Below are 16505 nucleotides of genomic sequence, written 5' to 3'. Positions count from 1 at the left end.
ATGAAGCAGAAGAAAAGGTGGTAAGGTTTTAACGGAGCTAGACCGAGTGGACGTGCGAACGCAAGGAACCCTGAGGGTGCCAAGGTCCCCGTTAAGGTCACCCTTCCCATTGTCTACAGCTGGCGCGACGCTCCTCCGAACTTACCCGATCCTACTCGAGTTACTCCAAGGCTTGAGAGAAGATTTTTGATTGGAATCATGTTAAACAACCACATGTCCCCGATGGGATTCAAACCCATCACCTCCGAATTTCGCGTCAGGTGGTCTGCCAACTGAGCTACTGCGACGACTGCCCAATCTTCTGCTTTCGGGGGTATTTTGTGTGTAGCGTACGTAACCGAACCTTGAGAGAGTTCACCAGCGCCACCCTCGTCCATAGCGGCGGACGCAGTACGTCATGTATACCACGAGTGGGACGTTAAACGTCCATGCCAGACCCCTCTTATGCTACGTATGGCATCAATGCTGCCAGTACCGAGGCCCTCATTCAGCTATTAAGCAGACAAGGGAAGGAAATCAGGGGCTCCTTATGACATAAGAAGGAAGCCAACACCCACCGAAACCAAGGAGCATAGGGGAATGTTTGTATTATTATTTTTTGAATTTGTGGTGTTCAGTAATGATGCATTAATAGTGTGATTATTTTACCGCTTAAAGATAATTGATTAGAAAGCAGAAGAAGAAACAACCGCATTCCGCCGGTCGGATCCGAACCTACGACCTCCGAATTTGGTAGAGCACCGGACGCGAAATTCGGAGGTCGTGGGTCCGGATCCTAACGGCAACACGTGGTTTTTCGTCTGCTTTCTAATCAATCATCTTTAAGCGATAAAATAATTACAATATTGATCTCCCACTAATGAGCACCACAAATTAAAAAAAAATAATAGAAACATTCCCCTATGCTAGCTGGTTTCGGTGGGTGTTGGCTTGCTTCTTATGCATGTTATAACGAGCCACTAATTTCCCTTTCCTTGTCTGCTTAATAAATAGGTCGTGACTGAATCGCATACGGAACCACGCAACTTGGAAGCGACCCTAGCTAGAAAAAAAAAATCCGGAAAACAATAAGCTGACCGTCGAAGAAATGTTTCCCAAGGGCGATTTATCATTTCGGCTTCCTTTGAATCCTTGCGGTTGAGTAAAGTACCGGCACAAGCTCACAGCTGAGGACATTAAGGCATCGTTGTGCGCACTCCTTACAGGCCTGGCTAACTGGTGGCTCTAGCCCAGGAGCCGCACTACAGCGCTCGTTGAACATTCAACGAGTATATAGCATAGGTCGGCACACTCACTCATGAGTGCACTCATATCGCCTCACTCACGCTCGCACTCACATCTGTGAGTGTGAGTGCGAGTGAGTGGATGTGAGTGTGGGTTGTCATGAGTGTGAGTGTGTGGTTGTGAGTGCGAGTGGACGTGAGTGCGAGTGGACGTGAGTGCGAGTAAGAGTGAGTGGATATGAGTGCGGGTGGTCATGAGTGCGAGTGTTAGTGAGTGGATGTGAGTGCAAGTGTGAGGATGTGAGTGGTGAGTGTGGATGTGAGTGGTGAGTGGACATGAGTGATGAGTGGCTGTGAGTGCATGTGAGTGGTTATGAGTGGACGTGAGTGGCAACTGGATGTGAGTTGCGAGTAGACGCGACAGCGAAGTTTGTCGCGTGTTTCGTGACGACGGTATCCGCTTAGCTACTTTAATGTTGCTGACAGCTGAGGGAAGCAAATATTCACTGCCGAGGGTACTCGAGGCAGCATAAAACATCCTGCCGGTGTTTTTGAATGACCGAAGCAGAGGATTCCGCTTCGCGGGAAAGGCAATCTTTAGTTGCTGTTCGGCTTACAAGTCCACTACTGGCATGCGCGCAGGCCCTTCGCAGGAGCAATGAGCCGGTACAATTTGTCAGATCCTTTCACTGAACTTTTAATTGCCACTGCTAGAAAGGTAGGTGTCTTGTCACGCCTACTACACAGCTCGACCTCATATACGCAGAGTTCCGATGCTTGCTGCTATAACTAGCGTAAGGTTGAATCTCGAGTACTGCAATGGACGCTTAGGATTTGTCTTTACCCTGGTGTGTGCATTGTAGAGCTCTGCTTTGGCCGTAAATTTTTTATTGGACCATATCTAAGAGGAGAACTCGACCCACATCACAAATCACTGAGCATGTGGTTTTTTTTTTGTATTCACAGCATCAGACATGGTGATGCCCTGACTCCAAGGAGATAGCCGAACTGGTAGTATTTAATGTTTTCATCTGGTCTAGAAAGGATCGTTTCGTGCCTATGGTGACGAAACGTGTCGGCGGTTTTCGGCACTGGATATGAGGTGGCAACCAAATTTGCCGCACCCTTTTTGATTGGTTGGACGTGCAGTTCGGATTAAATTTTTCTATACTAGGGAAAGGGGTCTAAAACATAGTGTTTCTGAGTCTTGTCCCCCTTTCGCTCGAAAAAACTACAAAAGAAAAGCAGTACAACCGAAAAGAATGAAGCCTGGGACGAAAGTTTTCGTTTCGCCTAAAGTTATCGCGCAAGCGAGTGCTGCTGCTCAAACCGCTGATTCCGAGAAGGCAACGAAAAAGAAAACCGTCCTATGGACATCATAGCCAAATCTGTGGCGAAAAGAGAACAGGAGACTGAAGGCGGAGGCCGATACGTGTGTGTGTTGTGTGTTAGTCATGAAAGGCTCCCGTTTGCATCATGTACGCGGAGCTAGTACGCCGACGGCAATTTAGGCTGCTGAGAGCTACGTAGGCAAGTCAACAACTGCATGCAAGCTTCCGCTGCATGGGAGCAAGGCGTGGTTCTGATTCGTGGGGCCCAACCTTCGGCGCGTGGCTAGTGAAATGGGCTTGTGAAATGAGATCTTTTTTATCTGTGTTTCCAATGCTGTTAGTGGAATAACTTCTGATTGCACATTCCGATTTCAGCAATTCTACCCGCACTAATATCTGGACAGCAAGAGGAATCCTTTTAACCGGACACTACGATTTCCTGCAAGAACTTTTGTATAAGGCTTTATCCAGCAACGTCGCACCATTTCAGAAGGGCATGCACTGCAAAATGGCTCACAAGATAGCTGCATTCGCATTCTTCCAGGAACTACATTTCAACCAACGACGCGGCAGACTACGGGATAATAATTTGGTGCAGTGTTAGCACCCGCTATTCTTACTCAGATGCGCATGTGGTCTTCCCACGCATCGGCCTCAGGCGAAAAGTGGTGGTTTCTAAATTCTCCTTCAGAAAGGGATTGTGTGCAGCGCTGACAACTTCACGACAGGCATGTCCCCGGATCTTTCACGCATACTTGCTCTGGCTGGAGGAAGTCAGCGCTGTCCTGCTCTTCACTACGCCCCAAAGTAAGCCCAAGAGACTGTCTTAAAGGGGTTGATAACGGTTACTCCCCCGTGGATCCTTTCTTCACAGGGCGAATCTGTACTTGGTGACCATTCCAGCCATTTCCCTTCTGGTGACGACCTCACTGGATCTTTTTAAAAAAACTCTCCATTTCCCACGCTAAGAAAGGTGTCCACCGTCGCCACTTGCCTCCAATGTGTTAATGCAGACTCACGGACACATCACTGCCAAGGAAAATCTAATATTGGTACATAGACACCGTCCAAGACCACTGTCAGGCAAAACCGTTATTTTTACTTAGACATTGACCGTTGAGAAACGTGTCTAATCATCTTGGCTCAAGCTAAACAGGCACTCATCCTTTCAGCAGCAAGCGCAGGAGCATGCGTGCGTAACAATTGTTCCAGATATGGAAGAAGCGTTCTGAGTTACCATTTCCTTAGAGCATTGAAACTGTGAAAATTGGCTAAAGAGTTCGACAGAGCCCCGCGTTCACCACCGCTTCGATGCGACCAAGGCTGTGCCAGGGAGCAACGAGTGCAGACGGCTGCGGCAGTAAATATCTCATCCCTGCCTTTCTCAGCAAACAAGGAAACATTAAGTGAGTGTGAGTGGACATGAGCTCGAGTGAATGGTTGTGAGAGCGAGTGGTCATGAGTAAGAATGGGTGGTGAGTTGTCATGAGTACGAGTGAGTGGTTGTGAATGTGAGTGGACGTGAGTTCGAGTGTGAGTGAGTGGATGTGAATGCGAGTGGTCTTGAGTGTGAGTGCGATTGAGTGGGTGTCAGTGTGAGTGGGCATGAGTGTCAGGACGAGTGAGTAGTTGTGAACGTGAGTGGCATGAGTGTAAGTCTGAGTGAGTGTGAGTGTGATTGAGCCACCTCTCATGGTACGAGCTATGGTATATAGCAGCACTTGATATGTCCTTGCTCTCTGTCTGACAAACTTGTGTGCTAGAATTAGACTGCTCTGGCTCGAAAGCTAGCGCTATAGTTGTGTTTGAACCCTAATAAAATATGGGCGTTTAGAGCAGCAAACGAATGGATGTTAATGACAATAATCTGAAGAACTGGCAGTAAGACAGCCATGCGAAATAACATATCACCACCAAGAATGTCCTAAGTCCCTCAATGCTGAAAAGGGAACAGCGCAAACACAGGACGAAGAGAGCAACGTACAACATAGGCGCCTTAGCAGAATCATTTTCGTCAGTCTGTTTGAAGTATAACCCCCATAAGGACCCAGCAATCGGCATTCTAGGCCAGGGACGCTGAAGAAATCACTGTTCTTTAAGTGAGACATGAAATGCAACCGCGCGAAAAACGAATTGATGCACCGCAAGTAATATTTAATGCCAGGGGTTGACAGCCACTCGTTCTTTCGAACAATGCGTTGCGTGAAGGCGCAGCTCTTTCTTTGCGCGCAGGCCTAAATGCATGCTTGAATGAGCATGAGATGCTGAACTCCGTCATCGAGTACTCACCACTGGCCACGTCCCCCGTCCAGTGGAAAAACGCACCCCGACTGCTCGGGTAGTTCTGAAGTGTGACCGTCACCCTTTTCTTGACACCGTCCACCATCACCGCGAAGGTTTCGTTGGTGCCCAGCCGGAAGACGTTCGGTGCCACCACAAAGCAGTTCCTGGAAAGAATTTCAAAACGAAAAATCAGTGTATAAGAAGAACGAAAGAGCGTATAAAATAGGAGTAACGCTGTGGTCCGGCCGCAAGGAGTAAGGGCACCAGAAGCCGCATTGTACGACGAACTTTTTTGGACGGGATTAGTTAATTTCCTATTCATCTTTTAAAAATGCAAGCACCACCTCTGACAGCGGGGCCTATGACAAACATTGCTCAATAATTGCCGGCGGTTACTGACGTCACGCGCTGTTTTTAACGATGGGGGAGGAGCAAAATAATGATTTGCCGGCGAGGAAAGTTACAAAACACTTCCCCATTATGCTAAAAGCAGCAGCGAGGCTGCGACTGAGTTTAATCTTTTAACTGACTGCAGTCGCAACTACAAAGCAGTTCACATGCAAGTTCGGTTTGTGTTTGTCCAGTGCGAGAGCGCCGGCTGAAGGCTCACAAGTTTAAACGACTGTTTTAGGCCTAACAGCCGTAGTAAAAACAGACTGTAAAAGAATCATGGAAGATACCGATAATCATGCGAACAATGAAGGACTTTTTACAGCTGGCACGTAGCAGAGAGTTAGAGTAGGCGCTGCTTTCAACTGAGTGGTTTCTGCACCACAGTCACACTGCATTCCCGCTCAGCAGTAATAAATGCAAATAATACATTGTCGTCATCACGTGCGATAATAAACTTCATACACTATCTTGCTAATCAGTTCAAAGGCACAGCGATTAATAGTTGTCCGACAGCTACTTTTGTGATGTGGATGCGTTTGGTGCTAAACAGAGTGGCTGCCTTTGAGCGGGCTCAAATGAGGGCACTGTGCGGGAGCTTTGAAAATGACTGGCGTTCTTTTTGTGCGCCCCAGATCTTATGTCCCAAACTACTGCGTCACTGATATGCATAGTATGGGAGTCAATATAATTCACTATTTTAATGAAGCTCTCAGTAAACGGTATTTTGTGCAGTTTATTTTTTGCTTTATGTTTTCACAGTAAACAGGGTGTTAAAAATTTGGCTTCATGGTTTAAAAAAAAAATGCCAAGATCAGTACATAAAACTTATGATTTTAAGTGGGTTATACGGCCTGGCGGACACAAAGACTGAGAAAAATTGTCATCGTAACCTGAGTAATTATCTAAAGTTCATTGAATAACCTTATATTCTGTGCAGTTAGCGTCCAGTCGGCGTGATAACTTTTCGTTCTCGGCCACTGAAACCGAAGAATCACTGCGCCGTTTCTTCAAGGGATTGCTTCTAGAGTGGGTGATAGGACATGGTGCTGTTTTAGACTTCGCATGCGGTCAAGCGCAGCGATACCACGCTGCTGGCCAAGAGCGATATTTGCTACCAGTAGCTCCACATTCTTGTCAGACGAGGCGCCATACGCGACAGCTGCGTGGTTGCGTCACATTTTGGGAGATCTTCATGCAGAGCGCCGCGATCTCGCATGCGTTTTTCCATAGTTTGGGCTGAAACCTCAGACGTATACACATCACAGGACAGAGGAGTGTTTCTGAAATTGTACAAAATAGAGGTTTATGGGGGTCTAGCGTCCCAAAGCCAATCAGGCTATGTGGGATGCCGTAGTGAAGGGCTCCGGAAATTTCGACCGCCTGGAGTTCTTTAACGTGCCCTGACATCGCACTGTACACAGGCGTCTAGAATTTTGCCTCCATCGAAATTCAACCTCCGCGGCCGGGATCGAACCTGCGTCTTTCGTGTCCGCAGCCCAGCGCCATAACCACTGAGCCACCGCGGCGGCCCGTGCAGAATAGAACTTTAATAGACTACTATAGTATTTTTATACCACTGCCTAGAAGTTTTCAAAATAAACACGCACGATAACTGCAGTGAATAAAAAGTTAATGAATTTTAGTTAATTACTCAGGTTACGATGGCAATTTTTCTCACCGCTTGTGTCCGCTTGGCCGCATAACCCATTTACAGTGGTGACGTTTGTGTACAGCTCTTGGTATTTTTTGCTTAATCCGTGAAAATTTTGAACTTCCACAGGTGTATTATGTGCAAGTTTTAAATGTTAGCCTTTCTGATGAACTGCCGCTGTGGCTCAGTGGTTACGGTGCTCGGCTGCTGACCCGAAAGACGTGGGTTCGATCCCAGTCGCGGCGGTCACATTTCGATGGAGACGAAATGATAGAGGCCCGTGTACTGTGCGACGTCAGTGCATGTTAAAGACCCCAAGGTGGTCGAAATTATCCAGAGCCCTCCACTACGGTGTCCCTCGTAGCCTGAGCCGCTTTGGGCCGTTTAACCCTAGAAACAAAACCAAACTAAACCTTTAATTACGTTGAATATTTCTAGACTACAAGCCGAGAAATGCTCATTATAAAGAATGCGAAAGTGTTCATCGCTTTGGAAGCATTGAATATTTTGTCGATTTATTTATAGTTCTGGCACTTATATCGAAGCGTCGTTAACATCCTGGTTGTTTAAGAAGAATAAGTAATATATGCAGAGGTTTTCGACTGATGCATTTCATCCAGGAGAAAGAGTGACTGAGCTACGTCTACTGACATCCCCCTGAAGGCGGTCGTACAGCTCCAAAGAAAAGCTACACAGCTTTCTCTAACCTTTGCAGCTGAAAAATTTCTCCCCCTCGGCGACCCACACCTGCGGTCCGAACCTGCGACAAAGGCCGTGCTGCGGAAGTCGCTTTGCATTCCTCTGTGGGAGCAGTTGCAAACAAAGCTAAAGGGCCATGAAGCGTCGAGAAGTTTTAAACTTCAACAATAGCACTTTTGAGGAATGAGGCCGTCAGGCTTTGTGCTTTTGGCCACCATGATAAATTCAAGGTGTTGCTGTTAACGAGGTGCCTTCCTGCCTCGGTTCGGGCGGCCCGTCGGAGAGTGGCTTGCGCGTCTGACTCATTTGTGCTCAGAAGACGGGATTGCGTAATTTACCATGAACAGTTAGTCCAGCTATGTTCCTGCCATCTTTACTAGTTGCGGCAATGAGCGTGGCCTTGCAGTTGGCATTGCGCGTTTCTGGCAGTTTAGGCAGTTACAGAAGCCGCCCTTTGGCGTCACTGCAGTTTTACAGTAGGCTGCACGTTTCATTCTGGTAATTGTGATGGTGACCAACCGTTGCCTAGTCGGAAAAACCTGGCAGGATTTTGCGAAGAGGTGCGCTGGAACGACCAATAAGTAGCGCTATTCCTTTGGACTGAATTCGTCTTTCTGAGAACACGTTTCTGTAAACAGCAGGGCGAAGGTCTCCTGGCTAAAGAACCCCGGCACGAGCGTATCTCTAGTTTCTAGAAACTCTGCGACTGATTTTGCGTATTTGTGGCTTCGTTCTACAAGCTTAGGTGTGCATGCAGAAGCTGCCGGGCGAATAGAATGAGTACTTCAGAGAGCGCGTTAGAGGATACACGTGCCTTCCATTGAACGCAAGGTCTGCCCTAAGCGAGCCACTCTTTTAAAGAGCACTTGCTTCGCTCAGATTTAATAAGTACTGCCGACGAAGGCTTTGTTTTCCTTTCGATGTAGCTTTGTATGAAGCTTTTATTTCCCTGTATGAGCAATGCCTATGATGCGACCCAGTAATACAGAACGAATAAAGGTATTCATCGATTATGAAGCGCGTGGGTAGAAATTAAATAATTTGCTGCAGTAAATTGGGTTTATTTGCTTTTGTGTAGAAGCGCCAGAATTGTTGGTTTCACTTTTATTTTTCTAAGCGGCTGTGATTGAAACACTGGGAGTCATATTGAGACGCATACACGACAAGTTCATCTTGCGCAAATGACCAATACGAATCCGTCAGACGATCACTCTGCAATAACTTCACTGTAGCAGAGTTTATCGCAGGTTATATTGCTGCCTAGTTTATGCAAGCACCTTAACTAAATGCAGGTTTTCAGGGAAAGCGATCTTTCCAATGCTGTATTCGAGTAAAAATAAATTGCAGAATGATTATTATTTAGTGTGGACAAATTTCTGTCCCAAAGAGTTTTGGCCTAGCAGAGAAAATATTATTGCCTTCAAGAAAAAGTGTACAAGATTTAGTAAAGTTATGAAAGTCCCCTGGTGTGACGTGGATGACGAGTTGCCCGCGCTTCATGACGTCGACGTTGAAATAACAAGCCAGGACGACTGGAGAAGTGAGATCGAAACCGACGAGGGAGGAATCCACGAATTTCAGCATGTTTTCCTGAGATGCGTTTCGCGGTGTCGTGTCGCGACAGTTCGCCCCCTCTCTACGACAAAGAAGGTACAAGGCAGGAGGGGGTGGTCCTGTGATTGAGGGCGAGCCTGCATAACGCCCACGCCACTGACTGCGACTGCGAGAGAACAGGGGAACAAAGCTAAGCGGGTGAGAGTGGTGAAAAAAAATAAAGATTTGTCGCTCCACTTTCTAATTACCAAGAGTGTGCTGGCGGCAGCCAGGCTATCTTATTTTCACACGCGTTTCTTAAGTCGGCGGTGCCCATTGGAGCCTTCGACTGAGGACAACACCCACAATCCGCTGGGGGCTCCTTTTCAGAAATAAATGTTTATTCTCTCTCTGTCCTAAAGCGTGTGCACCGCATGTGTGGGTCGGATATAATGCTGAGCTACAACGCGTTTCGTAATGCAGGAAAATATAGAATTAAAATGGGCAATGATGAAAGGAAAGGCGCAGTAACTGTCTCACTTCGATTAGAAACCTCAACATCGCCGGGAGGAAAAAAAAACGAAGGAGTGAGAGAAGAAAGAAAGAGGCGCCCTGGTGCAGGGCCGTGGTTTAATTTAGACCACCTAAGGTTATTCAACGTCCAACAGACGTCGCGTTCATTCCGCCTTGATATACAAACGCGGTTGTCGCTGCCGAGCTTTGATCCTGCGTCCTCACGCTCGCTAGCCGAATGCCATAACCTGTGAGCCGCCACGTGATAGCGCTCCTTTCCTCTGGTCATAACCTCGGCCTCCTCGCAAGGCTAAGCGCGAGTGAGCTCACGTGATAGCCAATTGCTTTCATAAACGCCTTGCAGGGCGCCTTTGCTCTCCTGCAGAGTTTCATGTATTCAGTCGAGACATCCGGCGGCAGCGGCGGGCGTGTTTCAAAGGAGGCGAAACGCAAAAGGCACCCGTGTGCTGTTCCACGTCGGTGCACGTTAAGGAATCTCAATGGGTATAAGTTATCCCGGAACTCTCCACTACGGCACCTCTTTCTCTACTTGTTTTTAAAGCGAAAACTATATTGGCCGCGAACTTGCGATTTCGCCGTGGCGCTGCTACGAGGAGGCACATGACGTCACAACGCGCGCCTCGCCGCGGACATTTCTCTCTCTCTCTCTCGCTCCCTAGTCACTACAGCGCATGCGCCACTAGTAGCACCGGGCCACAGGTGTTCCACCGCTGCGCTGCGCCGCGCCTTTCCTCAAAATCCAACTCAATTTTCAGTTTTCTTGTTTCCCTACCTCCTTTATCCTTCTTTTACGGCGCGGTTAGGGTGTCCGCCGAGATATGTGAGATGGTTACTGTGCCATGTCATTTCATCAAAAACCAAACGAAACAAGTGAGCCGACGGCGTTCATAGAGTTCACTGGCGTTGACAACTTTGCAAAGGCCGTTCATTTTCACCAAAGGTAAGGCGCACAACCAGCTTTCTGGGTCAGTGGAGACCTCAATCTCGCTTTCATGTATGTGGCGTTGGTGTCCAACTGCAAAAGCCTGCTTTTATTGCGTTCAGGACACTGGGTAGGCAGCGCGCCCTACTTGACATCCTGGGAGGTGGCATGCAGTTAATGGTTGATCGCGAGATATTGATCACTAAAAGAACGCTGGAGTCTAGCTACTGCTGCAGTGCCGCATGTCAGCCACAACGCTGCCAGCGCTATTGCATTCAGACCACAACTCTCTCCGCCCCGCCGCGGTGGCTCAGTGGTTAGGGCGCTCGACTACTGAACCGAAGTTCCCGGGTTCGAACCCGACCGCGGCGGCTGCGTTTTTATGGAGGAAAAACGGTAAGGCGCCCGTGTGCTGTGCGATGTCAATGCACGTTAAAGATCCCCAGGTGGTCGAAATTATTCCGGAGCCCTTCACTACGGCACCTCTCTTTTCCTTTCTTCTTTCACTCCCTCCTTTATTCCTTCCCTTACGGCGCGGTTCAGGTGTCCAACGATATATGAGACAGATACTGCGCCATTTCCTCCCCCCCCAAAACTAATTATTAATAATTAATTAACTCTCTCTCACCAACGCCACAAGTATCAAATCACGAATGAGGCGTCCGCATACCCTGGGAGTCAGTTATGCGCCCTTCCTTTCCTCAAAGCCATCGCCGTATAGAACATTGTGAACGCCAACGCCATGAACACAGTGAACGCCGACATCTTTCGCTTTGTATATCCTGGATTAGCTGAGCTAATCCACATTAATTTTTTCATTACCTCTCTTTTCCCTTCCCTTGCGGTTATGATGCCCTCAGAGAAGTGAGACAGTAACAGCGGCTCCCCTTTCCTCAAAACCACTTTTCATTTTCGGATGATGGCGACGACGACAACGACTGACTTTACTTGTCCAAGTGAAACCCTATTACTGGTTATCGCCAGGAAAAATAAAATTTTTTTCCCCCGTCTTTCTTTGCTTTATCTCAGCTGCGATGCTCAACACTTTCGTAACTAAGCGGATGTGACGTTGCACCGACTAATAACAGCGCACGCTCGAGGATAAAAAATTCGTGTTGAACTCGAACAGAAGCGTCGTCACGTGTCATGCGGCGGAAGTTATCGCGAATAAGGCATAGCGTAACCTTTTGCAGGCGATTACCTGCTGTGAAGAGGAGGCCTTCACGAGCGGATAGTTCAAGCCGCGTCTGAAGACGTGAACTTCACGTGACAGGTGTGTGCGCGAGGATCGAACAGTGGATAGTCACTAGCGGTATGGGGGTTGGCACGTGAGGCACGAATATTAAAATTTAGAGAGGAGGCAGGCTTCCTGTACTTGTTGCACAGGGCACGGCGGTGTACATCACCACAGGATGGATTACGAGTTTCTACGTCACAGTACCGAGCACACGCTGGTTGCACCCTCTCACTCATGCTCTAGAACGTGCGCTAAAAGAGGATCTGCACTTTTTCACTCCCTCTTTTCTTTTCACCTCCTGCTCTCACAATGCGGTTGAGGTGTCCACCCAGGTGCGATACAGTTACCGCGCGTTTCCTTTCCCCAAAACTTTTTTTTTTCTCCCCGAGAAACGTCGTATCAATAGCTATCGCAGTTGAATGGTTCTGGAAAGAGAAATACAACCCATGCAGAGGCGAGGTGACCAAGATGATTTAAAGAGGTGGATTGAGCGACGCTGGAATGCGGTCCCGCCTGAAGAGCGTGCGAGTGAATCGCGATCAGTGGCTTTGCAAACGAACATTAGCTGAAAAATATTGATACTTGGGTCCGCTGTTTGTAATCCTAAAAAAATGCGTTACATTATGGTAGAATTTTGTATTTTGTGCCCCTCTCCCACTGGAAGTGCTAATATCGTTTGAAGCGAGTGAGATTCAAGCAAAGCAGTAATCCTGTCTTCAAGGCTGTCACTACAAGACACGCAAGGCGGGCTCTGTTTTTCAGGGAGAAAAACGTATCGCAGTCGAAGACAAGGACATACACACCGTCATGAACCAACAAGCTTGAGCATCTGCCCTTGTTTTTCGTTCCCTTGTAAATACAGAAGTGGACAGGACGCCCGCTATCCTGCTCATATATAGCCTGTAGACGCACTAGGAGTTGCTGATGCATGCGTGCGCCAGAAAGTGCCTTCATCATGCGCGTGCTGAAAGACGCGCGTCCTGATAATGAACGGCAATCCTTAGTCCGATTACTGCAGGCGTATCATTTCGGCGCCACGGCTCTCCGCTTTGTGCCGAATGAATAGCATGGAACGCCACTAAGCATGAAATGAGTCCGTCACACCGCTGATAGTATTAAATAATGGAAACTACACATAGCTAATGACAGTCAAACCTAATGTCGATTTCCCGCCTAGAATTGCGATTATCTTGTTTGCGACAAAACTAGTCATATGTGCATACAAGGTTGAAAATTAAGAAGGTTTATAACCTTGTACTCTCAACAAATTAACAGTGAATCCTAAGGAGTGAAGAGGACGGGGTCAGAGAATGTCACCCAAAACCTATATTTCATCCCTGCACTTCTCCATTGAAAAGTTCCTATTTCTGCCATGTCTATAGTCGGATACAACTCAAGAACCCCTTCCAAACAGTGACGTTGGCCGAATCTCGTGACCTTTCTAGCGTGGCAATGCAGGGAGCGGCGCGGCAATGTAGGAAGAGGACTATCCCCGACCATGGAGGGAGGGGACTATAACATTTCATCTGCCACTCCCTGCTTAGTCACGCTGGCATGGTCATGAGAATCGGTCGACGCCATTGACGAGGAAAAGCCGCTTTTGTGTTGACTTGCATCCGACTATAGGCAACACTTGCCCTTTACTTTTAACAAGTAGCTCAGCAGCTAGTTGGAGGCGGGTAGCCGTATACAGTTGCGCCTAGTTAAGCCCTGACGACTCGTTCGCGTTGTCAGCTTCTGACACACTGCTGTTATTGCTTATATATTCACGCTGGCTCTGTGCAGGAGTGTGTAGCCCGATGCTTAATGCAGAATCCTGCTACTGGGATGAGGAATTTACGGTAAGCGAACGCTAGAAGTCAATTGCTGGCAGACCGCTCAACTGCGTTGGAAAGCGGAATTTCGCTTCACAAATTACCTCACCGTGAACAGAAGCACGGCTTGACCATAACTACGCTATTACTTTGAAATGGTAAAGGTAGCTTATATGTTCTTAGTTGTCCTATAAATTGTTCTGAAATGCGGCAGAGAATTTTAATAACGAAAACAAAAACGCGCGTTTTTTTTTTAAATGCAGGGATGTAATTAGATACACAGGTCGACCACGCGGTCAGTCGTATTTATAGTTCGGAGCAATTCCATTGAAATTTAGTATGTGCTACTTTTACTTGCTGCAAAAAAAGACATATATATGACACACAATATTAGGTGAGACAAAGTATTTTGCCCCACCTAAAGTTGTGGTGTGCTGTCATATATGTAATATGCTTTTCATAGAAGTCAAATCAGCTGTACTCCAGCATATACTGAAAAATTACCCGAATAATTTGGTCAATATCGCCATTTAAACGTTAGATTTGGCTCTCTTCGAGATGAAACTCTATATTTGACCCTTTTTTCTTCCAAAGAAATATTTCCACAGTAGTAATGCAAGTTATGCTTCTGAAAATAATGCTTAAAATTTAAATGAATATGCTGGAAAAAAACAATTAGAACCGTGATTGTCAGCCATCAAATGCACTGCTCTACTTCAGGAACAAAAATAAGTAAATGGGAATAGCAGGCTTCGAACACAAGCGCTTACGTGATGGCCTTCTTTTCCTGTGATCTCACTTCGGCAGTAGAAACCTAAACTAGCTAGAACGTATAAGATCTGGAATTTATTCTACTTTCTTGTAGCGTGCTAAATTCATGATTAGTAGCAGAACGGTAGGCGCAGACTACGGTACGAAACGGTAGGACAACCGCTAGTCTTGTCGTTCCCTGCCTGCGTCTGCCGTTTCGCTATTGATAATAAGTTTTGAAAGCCAATACCAAGTAGCCCGACTAAACGCTTTAAAATTTAGTGTAGCTGAGTCAGATCCTTGCTTCCATGGCGGCTCGAGCTAATGATCCCTTCGTGACTGTTGACTATTGGGTTCAGACCTTCCGCCGAACTCTTCGTATCATACGCACTTAATCGTAGAGTAGCACTGGAGCACGAATAAATGTGACCACGCTCAAACAGTACAAGCTCTGAGGCTGGAGTTTGCAAAAAAAGTTTTCGCGGGCAAGTTTGGTTCATTTTGATCCGTACATCAGCAGGATCTGGCACATTTTTATTTGAAATAGGATCTGAGCCCATGCTTTCTAAGCATCAAGGGGCAAATTTCTTTCTCGTGTTTTTTTTTTCAGAGGAAAGATGTATGAATGTGCTTGCCATTACACTATAACTTGACTTAGTTTCTATTTGTGGATTTGCCTAATTTTGAAAAGAAGCTTCTCAAGTAATCATCAGTGCGTAAAATAATTGTAATTATGAATTAGTACGTCAGCAGCAGTACTTGCGTAGCGTTGCGGGGAAATGTAGGAAACAAAATTTAACAGTAAAGACACGTAAACACATTTCAGGTTAACCTGAAAACTAAAAAGACCACTTAGACGTGCAGTTTTCAGTTTTCAGCATAGCTCTTGGAATCCTTCTCTCGGAAGATCATGAAAGACATCCGTATGAAAGTTCGCTTTCGTATTCGTCTGCGCATGTAAAATAGACATACTTTGAGATTGATTTGTACCTTGAGAAAAACTTGTGAAAAACAAAGAGATACAAGGGATCATATCAATAAAATGTGAAAAATGCGGTGAGGGTTATGTATGGAGGACGTGTATGGCACACAATTTTTTACTGAGCAACGAGTCTATCGCTATACGACGTGCGCGAATGGAACGTTTTGGCAGAACGCTGTGGCAAATGCTTTGAGAAGCAAAAATTATATGAATTTTTGCTTAATGTCATTAAGATTTTCTTGAGTTGTAAAAATAAAACAACTAGAAGGGTGGTAGAAATACGGCTAGATTATTTCGTGTTTCTTCGCTACGCTCTCGGATACATTTCTGTCACGAGTCGCATCGCCTAATGAAACAACGGCTGCTCCGAGTACAGTGAAAATGGTAGGAGAAAGTGCTAAGAGCTGAATAGATGACGTACAAATTGAACAGGCGGGCTTCCTGAGCACTCAAATTTGAGAAAAACATGGCGGAATCGTACTTACTCTTCGGCAGACATCCGCGGCGTGCACAAAGCCACAAAGAGGGCACACACGAGTGCCAGTGTGCTCGCCATGTTGGCTCGAGGGTGACTAGTTGGCCGGACAGCGTGGCAGCCGACTTAAGTGCCACAACCAACGAGGAAGTTCGTGGCCAGCTTAGCGCGTTGCCTTCCAAGCTGTGGGGAGGTTGCAAAACTAGGAGCAAGAATGTTAGGTGGCGGCAGGGACACCCTATCAGGCCGAGATAGCTAGTGTCCTATTCGCCTATCGGGGGCGCGTCCTTTTACCCACGAGGAGAAATGCGAGCCCTAGATAAAATCAAAAACGCGAAAAAGTAACGAACCAGATACGTTCGACGGAGGAAGTTTTTGCTGCAGCGGGTCGAGAAACTTGCATGTACAGCCTGTAAGAGCTACTGAAGTTGGTTCTGAGATAATTTTCAGTGGATCCCTGTCGTTATACGATCGCGCAGCTGACGTGTGAGAAAGGCATGACGTCAGATCTAGTTGTGTCCCATCTTTTGAGCGAAATTTCTTCTCGGATGAACAAGACCGTGCATATTTATAAAAATTACCCATTTTCCGGTCAACTCTTTCTTTATTCTATGTTCATTGATTGAAAACACGTTTATTTCCGTTCAGTTGCGTTTATGGACGTTGCGATGAAAAGGA

The 16505-nt window shown here is 46.8% G+C and overlaps 1 protein-coding gene across 2 annotated transcripts in view; it reads right to left on the bottom strand.

The window, feature by feature from the left end:
• Window positions 1-16012, bottom strand: part of LOC144113433 (A.superbus venom factor 1-like) — a 119187-nt gene extending 103175 nt beyond the window's left edge. Inside the window, exons 1-2 of one of the 2 annotated variants that reach the window (XM_077646504.1) lie at window positions 15838-16012; window positions 4844-5001 (exon numbers count right to left, since the gene is read on the bottom strand). In XM_077646504.1, the coding sequence (XP_077502630.1) occupies window positions 4844-5001; window positions 15838-15908 (229 nt within the window). In that variant the 5' untranslated portion in view covers window positions 15909-16012. The remainder of the gene's footprint in view (window positions 1-4843; window positions 5002-15837) is intronic. The other variant, XM_077646505.1, reaches the window with a different exon arrangement.
• Window positions 16013-16505: the final 493 nt, after the last annotated feature.

The sequence above is a fragment of the Amblyomma americanum genome, chromosome 1 (genome assembly GCF_052857255.1).
Source record: "Amblyomma americanum isolate KBUSLIRL-KWMA chromosome 1, ASM5285725v1, whole genome shotgun sequence".
Classification (NCBI taxonomy): Eukaryota; Metazoa; Arthropoda; class Arachnida; order Ixodida; family Ixodidae; genus Amblyomma; species Amblyomma americanum.
Note: the sequence above shows the minus strand (reverse complement) of the source record. Positions and strands in the feature narration are given on the sequence as shown.